This window comes from Myotis yumanensis, unplaced genomic scaffold, assembly GCF_028538775.1.
Source record: "Myotis yumanensis isolate MYYU_CA2020_CCGP unplaced genomic scaffold, mMyoYum1.0.hap1 SCAF_3, whole genome shotgun sequence".
NCBI classification, from domain to species: domain Eukaryota; kingdom Metazoa; phylum Chordata; class Mammalia; order Chiroptera; family Vespertilionidae; genus Myotis; species Myotis yumanensis.
The window spans coordinates 163,139,991-163,149,532 of record NW_027223754.1 but is presented as its reverse complement, the minus strand read 5'-3'; the positions used below and the strand labels follow the sequence as shown (position 1 = coordinate 163,149,532).

At 58.6% G+C, this 9,542-nt stretch overlaps 1 protein-coding gene across 1 annotated transcript; it reads left to right on the top strand.

Annotated features, from left to right (window-relative positions):
- The first annotated feature begins 3,378 nt into the window (after positions 1-3,378).
- SMIM41 (small integral membrane protein 41) lies at positions 3,379-3,627 on the top strand. Its single transcript, XM_070407762.1, has one exon. The coding sequence runs from the start codon at positions 3,379-3,381 to the stop codon at positions 3,625-3,627; it is 249 nt and encodes an 82-aa protein (XP_070263863.1).
- Positions 3,628-9,542: the final 5,915 nt, after the last annotated feature.

Below are 9,542 nucleotides of genomic sequence, written 5' to 3'. Positions count from 1 at the left end.
TGGGGACCCCCACCCTGAAGGGTGTGTGACCAGCTGCAAACAGCCCTCAGCCCCTCACCCAGACTGGCCAGGCACCCCAGTGGGGACCCCCACCCTGATCCAGGACAACCTTCAGGGCAAACCAGCCAGCCCCCAGGCCTCTATCCTATACAGTAAAAGGGTAATATGCCTCCCAGCACCGGCATCAGCAGAGCCACGAGGCCTCCTGGTACCGGATCAGCGTGACAGGGGGCAGCGCCCAAACCCCCTGATCGGCCCTGCTCTGTGTGTGACAGGGTACGGCGCCCCAACCCCCCCCCCCCCCATGGGCCCTGCTCTGTGTGTGACAGGGTGCGGCGCCCCAACTCCCCCCCCTCCCCCCCCCCCCCCCCGCCCCACCGGCCCTGCTCTGTGTGTGACAGGGTAGAGCCATAACCTCCCCATCGGCCCTGCCCTGAGTGTGACAGTGGCGGCGCCCCAACCCCCTGATCGGCCCTGCTCTGTGGGTGATAGAGGGCGGCGTCCCAACACCCTGATCCGCCCTGCTCTGTGTGTGACAGGGGGCGGTGCCCCAACTCCCCTATTGGCCCTACTCTGTGAGTGAGAGGGGGGAGCTCCTCAACCCCCTGTTGGGCCCTGCCCTGTGTGTGACAGGGTATGGAGCCCCAACCCCCCTGATGGGCCCTGCTTTGTGCGTGTCAGGGGGCGGCGCCCCAACTCCCCAATCAGCCCTGCTCTGTGCATGACGGGGCGGCGCCCCAACTCCCCAATCGGCCCTGCTCTGAGCCTGACCACGGGCTGCATCCAGGGATTGGGCCTGCCCTCTGCCACCCGGGAGCAGGCCTAAGCCAGCAGGTCATTATCTCCCGAGGGGTCCCAGACTGGGAGAGGGAACAGGATGGGCTGAGGAACCCCCTTTCCCCCCGAGTGCACAAATTTTTGTGCACCGGGCCTCTAGTATACATATAAGATCCTTGGTCAATCTCTTCCTGCCCTGCCCCCTCCCCTCTCCCCCATTCCCTCTGAGATTCATCAGTCTGTTCCATGTTTCCATGCCTGTGTATTGAGCGTCTGCCCCGATTGTCAGTGCGCACCATAGCTACCGGTTGAATGGTCGATTGGTTGGCTGGTCACTTAGGCTTTTTTATATATAGATGATTGATTGATTGATTTTAGAGGGAGAGAAACATTGATTTGTTGCACTTATTTATGCTTTCATTGGTTGATTGTTGTATGTGTCCTGACCAGGGATTGAACTCTCAACCTTGTTGTATCGGGATGACGCTCTAACCAACTGAGCTACCCGGCTAGGAGGCTCTGTTGCTTTTAGATATGACAGTGCTGTTTCTCCTTCCTAAGGAATCTGTACCGTCCCTGGCTTGTATATTGTGTGGTCTTGCTTTATGATGGCAGAAACATCAATGATGAGAGAATCATTGATCGGCTGCCTCCTGCATGCCCCACACCAGGGATCAAGCTGCAACCTGGGCATGTGCCCTGACCGGAAATCAAACCATGACCTGGTTCATAGGTCGATGCTCAACCACTGAGCCATGCCAGCTGGGTTTCTTTGTCTTCATAGTGCACACAGGCCCAGGTGCACCAGAGAGCTCATTTGATTTGGGGTTTCTCTCTGGAGAGAGATGGGCCAGCTTGAGACTGGTGTCTGGTGACACTTTTTTCAGATTGGGCTGGCCCTGGCTGGTTGTTAGAACATTACTGCGACAGCTCACACTCGTTTCAACACAGGCATCCTCAAAATCAATGACCTCCATTGTGTGCTTTTTATTGATTTATTCCATATTTTGCAATGCTTTTTGGTTACATGTGGGCCAGTTGTAACAGACTAAATGAACTGTGTGTAGGGAGGGGTGCTAAGGGAGCAATGGTTGGGGTGGGGGAGGGGGCTTGCCCGTGGTCCTGGAGCAGGTAGGTAGTAGCCAGGATTGGCAGGAAGCGTGTGCACGTTTTTCTCATTCCACGCCGTTTTTGGCCATGTGATAGTTCATGACAGGTTTTGTGATGTTCTACTCTTGATCTCTGAAGAAACAGAGAACTCAGGGGTCTGGAGATGGGGAAGGCCCATCCCCAGCAAATCCTTAATGGTGTGTGAGCCCCACTTGGCCTGTAGTCTGGGGGACCTTTTTCTCCTAGCTGGCCATCAGCTGATCTCTTCTGAGTTGGATGACACATGTGTTTGCTAGCAGTGACTTTATTGTATTCTTTTTGTTAATGATCCTTTTTTCCATTGATTTTTAGAGTGGAAGGGAGGGAGGGGGAGAGAGAGAAAGAGAGAAACATTGATGTGAGAAAGACACACCAATTGGTTGCCTCCCGCATATGTCCTGCATATGTCCTGAAGGGGCCAGGGAATGAACCTGTACCCAGGTACATGCCCTTGACTGGGAATCAAGCCTCTGACTCTGGTGTGCGGACCGACGCTCTAACCACTGGCTAGGGCAGCAGTGACTTTGTTTTAAAGAGCTCAAGGTTGCTACAGGGTTTCTCAGGAGACCTGGGCAGTAAGGTCTTCCCTCCATCCCAGCTTCCCCAGACTCCTTTTCTGCAGCCAGACCGCTCCACTCCCCCGATGGCTTGGCTGTGGGCTACCCAGCTGGCAGCAAACGCCCTTAGGTGGACAGGACCATAACATCTCCATCCGTTTGGCATTGTGATTTCCCAGAGGTAGGGCGCTGATTTCTCAAGGTCAGAACCCAAGCTCTGGTGACTCAGATCTGCTTTCCCATTGGTCTGTATTCCTTCTTGCCCTCTGGGGCCTGAACAAAGGAGCAGGGATAGGTCTTAAAGTCCCCCTAGCCTCCCTCTCTCCTGTGTGGGACCAGGGAGGCACTGGCCTGCTTGTCCAGCCCCTGGAGGCTCCCAAAGGGGAGGAAGGATAGGCGTCACTCAGGTACTAGAGGCTTTTACTAGTATCTCCTGTTCCAGTGGCACCTGGGCCATCTAGCGGCACTGAGCAGACAGCCAGAAATGGGGATGGCCCTTGCTCCGCTTCCTGCTCTGCTGCCCCGCCCCAGCCAGCACCTGGGATGGGTCTGGGAGATCTTTCTCAACTTCCTTTGCCAAGGGGCAGGAGGAGCCTTGGGGACAGGATTCCTGGGTTTTGCTTGTTGAGAGCGTAGGCCAGATTCACATGCGTAGGTGTGGGGCTCTGAGACAAGAAGATATAACCCCTGGCCTGGAAGTCGGCCATAGTCCACGCCGGGGAGCCCTTTGTCTGGGAAGGGCCTGAGTGCTTTGCGCAAGGGGTGGGGTGTGTAGGACGACTGGGATCCGCCCCTTAGGTCCCTCCCAGATGCAGTCCTCTGCCTGCAGCCCGGGCTCCCACACGTCTGAGGGTCCTGCGCACGACTGGGCACATCTGAGCAGCTGAGGGGAAGCATGAACGCCTCGCAGGCGGCCAGAGCTGCCTGGCTGAGCTGCTGCAACCAGTCAGGGGTGCAGCTGGGGCTCCCCGAGGGGCCGCGCCCTGTGCAGGCAGCCGTGCTGGGCGTGCTGTCACTGCTGGTACTCTGCGGGGTCCTCTTCCTGGGAGGCGGCCTCCTCCTGCGCACTCAGGGCCTGAGGGCTCTGTTGGCCCTGGAGCAGCACGCATCCCCAGAGGCTGAGCCTGGCAGCGAAGACTCCTAGGCACCCCCAGCTCCTAGGCACCCAGCTGCGCTTGGGGTTGCCTTGTCCAGGCAGCCCTAGAGCTGGGCACAGTTGAGCTGGGTGCGTGACTGCGAGGGAGGGAGCTGCCGCGGTGCCGGTGCGGGTCAGTGCGCTCAGGGCTGCTGCAGAGCCCGCTCCGGTTCCTCCTTCACTGAGGCCGCGGGTGCACAGGTGAGAGACAGGGCCGAGGGGGCAGTCACGTCAGCTCTTTAGCGTCTCTGGTTCCGCCTCAGGAAGTCCCAGGGTGGGCCTGCAGCTGCCTCACCCCACCCTGAGCTCTGGGATTTGAGGAAAGGGGCTGCCCCTCTGTCCCCCATCATCTCCTGCAGTGGTGCCCCGCCCAGGTATTATTTCCCTAGAACAGGCGGTCACTGTACCTGGGAGGTGGTGGGGGGAGGTCGGCGGGTGGAAGAGGAGGGAGTCTGGAAGGGCCACAGTGGACTTGGGAGACTTTCTTCCCTGCGCCCATTTTGCTCCAGCCCAGCTCCGAGGTGTCCCTGCAGTGCCCATTCCACTGGGAGGGGAGAGATGGGGACAGAAACTCAGACCACCTAGGCCTTTGACTTCCTCCTCCCCTCCTCCTAGAAGCGTCCCTGGAGGGGATTTGAGTAAATTGAGTAAGATTCCTCTCTGTGACCTCCCTCTTGAGGCAGGGATGACCAGGAGGGTGGGGAGGTGTGCAGGGGGAAGGGGTCCCCAGCCCTTGCTCAGTTGGGGTGGACGGCGGTGTCCCAGAGCCAGGAGCTTTGTGGTATGTTTGTGGGGTGGTGGATGGCAGGGTAGCTAACAGCTGGGAGGCCTCAGGGGCACTTTCTCCAGGAAGCTGGGGCTGACGCTTCCCAGCTGTGTGGGCCCCATCTGGCTCTCTGCCTCGGTGTCTCCAAGGACCAGAACCATCTGGAGGGAAGGGCCTGGGTGGCCTAAAGACACGGTAATTCCAGGCCAAGGCACCTGGGGCAGAGCCACCGGGGCTGGGCAGAGAAGCCTTCACTGTCCGTCTCCTCTGTCAGCCTTGCACCCAGGGGCTGCTGGCAGGTGTCTGTGGGGCCCCTCGGGTGCTCTACCCCTCACTGCTCCACAGGAGAGCCCCTCCCCTGCTTGCAGAGGCAGGTCCCAGCTTCCCTCTGAGAAGTGCATGTGGGCAGGGGCTGGCGAGGGGCGAGGGGCAGTGTGGGCAGGGTGCTGCTACTAGCAAGCAGCTGTGAAGATGTGTGATTCCCCAGAGCAGCCTGGGATTCGGTGCTAATCCTAGCAGCTGAGCCTCTCTGGCCTTGCTGAGCGGTGAGCATCTCACCTCAGGTGCCACCCTCACCCCTTTGGAGAGGGCCCCCTGGGGCACTGAGGGGTGCGTGTTTGCTCCTGGCACACGGAAGCAGGCTGGACCCGGGACACACCCACCTCCCTGTACTGTGTCCTGAGGTAGGAGCACCCTCTCTTTACTGTATCCAGGCTCATCCGCCCTGGATGAAGCCCCATCCCTTTGCTGCTTTTCCGTGCTTTCTCCCCGTGCTCTGCTCCCCCAGCTGCGGGGAGGAGTCTCCATGTCCACGGTGAACCCTTCATTTTACAAATGGGGAGGCACAGAGAGAAGGAGCGATGTGCCCAAGTGACTGACAGACCCTGGGGCTCCTGATTCGGATCTCAGGGATGGCCGCACCCTAGTGAGTGGCCCCCCCTTGGGTCACCCCTCCTGCTCTGTCCCCGCCTCCCCCATTTCCTATTACTCGTTGGGATGCTGATGCAAAATATGGCCCCTCTCCCATCCCCAAGGAAACCAGAACCCAACCACTCGCCCCTCCCCCACCCCAGGGTTCTGCCTCCCTCATCCTTACTTCCCCAGCGGCCTTCTTAGATGCCTTCTGGCTGCCCGGACCCCGCAAGACGCTGCAGCAGCAGCCAGCCAGCCAGCAGCTCCCAGGCTGCTGGGCTCAGCTTCCCCAGTGTGACCCGAGGGTGGGGTGGGCTCAGAGCGTCAGCTGGAATATACAGCCATGAAAAAATCCCAGTGGTCAGTGCAGAGGGATCAGAAGTAAGGGTGATGCCTTTGGATTGGCCTCTGGGTTCCCGTCTGGGTGGTTTTAGGGGCTGTTTGCTGACACCCGGGCAGAGCTGAGGGGAGGAGGAGAGGGGCAGGCAAAGGCTTTCTTCATCCAACTTTCTGCTGGCTGTCCCTTCGGCTCAGGGCTTGGAGAGCCAGGCTGTCATGAGCTGGGACCTCAGTGTTCCTCGGGGAAGATACTGAGATGTTTGCTATGGAACCCTGACCCTGGTCAAGGCTGTCAGACTGGGTGGGAAGGAAAAGAATTTGGAAAATTGGGAAATGGGTGCTGTTGTCACCCCGTCTCTCGGTCTAAGCTAGGAGTAGGGCGGGGAGTGCAGGTCTGAGTGCCACGGAGTGAGGCTGGCACCTGGATCCCTGGCAAGCTCGCTCAGCCTGCCCTGTCCTTAGGGGAAGGACTGGCAACAGGTGGGTGGAGATCTCGCCTTAACTTTCCTCCAGCCCGAGTGTCACTCTGAGCAGGAAAAGGCTGTTGGGGTTTATTCAGCGCATCCCTTGGCTCCCACAGAGCACAGCTCCCTTTCCAGCAAAGATGGGGGTTATGCCGAAATCGGTTTGGCTCAGTGGATAGAGCGTCGGCCTGCGGACTGAAAGGTCCCGGGTTCGAGTCCAGTCAAGGGCATGTACCTGGGTTGCGGGCACATCCCCAGTAGGAGATGTGCAGGAGGCGGCTGATCGATGTTTCTAGCTCTCTATCTCTCTCCCTTCCTCTCTGTAAAAAATCAATAAAATATATTAAAAAAAAAAAAAAAGATGGGGGTTGTGCCTGGCCAGTGTGGCTCAGTGGTTGAGCTTCAACTTATGAACCAAGAGGTCATAGTTCGATTCCCGATCAGGGCACATGCCCGGTTGTGGGCTCGATCCCCAGTGTGGGGTGTGCAGGAGGCAGCTGATCAATGATTCTCTCTCATCATTGATGTTTCTCTCTCCCTCTCCCTTCCTCTCTGAAATTAATAAAAAAAAAATATTTTTAAACATATTTTATTGATTTTTCACAGAGAGGGAGAGGGATAGAAAGCTAGAAACATCAGTGGGAGAGAAACATCGATCAGCTGCCTCCTGCACAACTCCCACTGGGAATGTGTCCGCAACCAAGGTACATGCCCTTGACTGGACTCGAACCCGGGACCCTTCAGTCCGCAGGCTGACGCTCTATCCACTGAGCCAAACTGGCTAGGGCTAAAAATATATGTTAAAAAAGAAAAAAAGATGGGGCAGCCGTCTCTTACAGATTCCTGAGCCTTGTATGGTGTGTTCTCCAGAGAGCGCTCCCCCCCGCCTGCTGGAACTCTGCCGCCGTGGACCCGCGGATGTGGTGAGACCTCCACGGAAGACCCGTGCACTCGCTGCTGCCTCTGCGGCTCCTCTCAGCCTCCTGGATGCATGGCGTGGGCTGCGAGGCCAGCGCTTCGGGAGGAGAGCCCCGGCGACGGCCGCGCGCCCTGGGCACTGAAGTGGCCACACGCCCGGGATGCTCCGCAGCAGGTGCTGGTGCGCCCCTGCCTGCTGGGCCTCTGAGGACATGGACATGTCCTGTCTCTGTGGGGTGGCCGTGACCTGACAGCCCAGTGACCTGTCCTTGCTGAGGGCTGGGGGTCAGGGTCACCCCTTTGGAAGTCTGGGTGCCCCAGCAAAGACCCCTCAATTCCTTGGCTTGTTATGAAACGTGCTGGTAATACAAGTTTGGGGTCTACAGTCCTTGTTTCCAGCTCCTGGCTCTTGGCATCAGTGGTCCCGCTGCCCGCTTCTGGTCTGAACTGTTTCTGGCAGGTCTGAAATAGCAGCTCCAGCCAGGCCCCTCTCCCGGTCTCCCCAGTGGTGGCTTTCCCAGTCTCAGGTCCAAATCTTTCCAGGTGGAGGAGGTGAGGCGACAGCGACGCTCACCCAGCACTCCGCTGCCCCCCTGTGGCCAGTGTGGGCAAGAACTCCCATTCTTTCTACCTGCATATTGGGGTCCGATCAGAGTCCAGCCCCAGCTGGTGCCTCCAAATGAGCGTGGGTTTTGTGACCATGCTCAGGGAAGGCTAGGGAGGAAACCTCCTGAACCTCAGTCTCTTCACTTATAAAACGAAGGCAACAAATGTCCTCGTGAGGATCAAGTCGGTAATGTGCTTGTCTGGAGATAAAGGGCTCTCTGTACCGCAATGATCATGTAATGTTACTCTTCTGCCCCCTCCCCCAAACCCAGCCGTCCTCAGAGAAGATGAGGAGAGTCACACCCCGTGTTGTAGGACCGCTTCACTGATTACCTTTCCCACGGGTACTTAGTGAGTGAAAGCTCTGTGCCAGGCACACGCTGAGGGCTGGGACGAGCAGGTGAAGAGACAGAGCGTCTGTCCTGGAGGGACTCAGAGTCCAGTAAAGAGCGTTGCTCACAAAACTAAAGTTACTGTGGATGGTGAGTGTCAGTGTCGACAATCTGGAGCACAGAGGGACTGGCTTGCAGAGGAGGCGGGGTACTGGATGGGCATTCGTGGGGCGAAGAAGGGGAGGAAGGACTTTCTGGGCAGAGGGGCGTGGGTGGCCGGGGTGCCCTAGAAGCAGGGTAGTTACAGCGGGTGTGAAGGGAGGTGAGAACAGCGGGGTGGCAGCCTGGGGAGGGTGGGGAGCAGCAAGGTCTCACGGTGGGACCTGGTAAGATCTGAATCGTAGGGAATTAGGGTTCAGTGTGTGGGTGGGAGCAGGCTGGAGGCAGAGCCAGCACGGAGGCAGTGGTCAAAAACGGGCAAACGTGATGGTGGCCGGGGCGAGGGTGGAAAGGAAGGGGACAGACCCAAGCAATATTTGGGACTCAGGCTTTGGTCCCCAGTTGGATGTGAGGGATGAGGGGGAGGGAGGAGGGAGGACAATGTCCCAGCTCTTGGCCTGAATAACGGAGGGGGTGGTGATGCCTGCCACCCACCGAGGCGATGCGTTATCAGTTAGGACTCTTCGGTCTGATTTTATAGGAAACCCGCCAAACATGATGTGTGGCTTGAACAGAGGGAATTTATTGGCCCCTGTAGCCGAAAAGCCTAGGGCTGGCCTCAGGCCTGCCATGCTGAGGGCGGGCAGAGAGGGCTGAGGGTCACTGCTGGACCTGAGTGCTGGTGCCACGCTCCCAGCCCTGTGGCTGAGCTGGTGCTCCCCTCCGTGCCTCCATGCGCCCCCCTAGGGTGGGGAAAAGCGGCCTCGCTCGTGCGGTTCTGGCTGGGATGACATGGGGTTCACGCGTGTGGAGTGTGCTTGCTGTTAGTGCCGCGTGAGGCAGGATGTTGGCTTCATGGCCTCTCAGGTTCAAATCTATCAGGCGAGGGGGGTCATCTCCAAGTCCACTCAGGCCAAACCCCAGGCTCGGCTGTGTCTGGGCCTCTTTCACTCTGTGCTCGCCCAGAGTACTGAGCTGCAAGTACAGAATGTTCTAGGCCTAGGTCACTGCTCCACTCAGGGCCCAGAGGAGGGGGTGCCTCCTCCCCCAGTCGAGGCCTGTGTCAGTCCTGGGGTGAACGGATGCAGGTGGCTGCTTTGGTTGGGGTCAGGGGGGCCTGATGAGTCCAGTGTCGGTGTGTTGAGTTTGAGGCGTGTCAGGGACGTTCCGGGGGAGCTGTCAGGTGGACATTTAGTATGTGGGGCTGCAGCTCAGCTGAGAGAGTTCTGGGCCGTGATCTGCTAGAGAGGGACAACGAAGCTGTGGAAACGGTGGGGTCGTTGGGGCAAGAAGGGAGGAGACTGAGCAGAGGAGGGGCTGGCAAGAGGAGGAGGAGGTGCGCGAGTGAGTGAGGGAGGCAGCAGGCAGGCACCGAAGGGCTCTGGAGCTGAGGGTGTGGCCAGGAGTGTCCGCGCTCTCAGCAGCTGG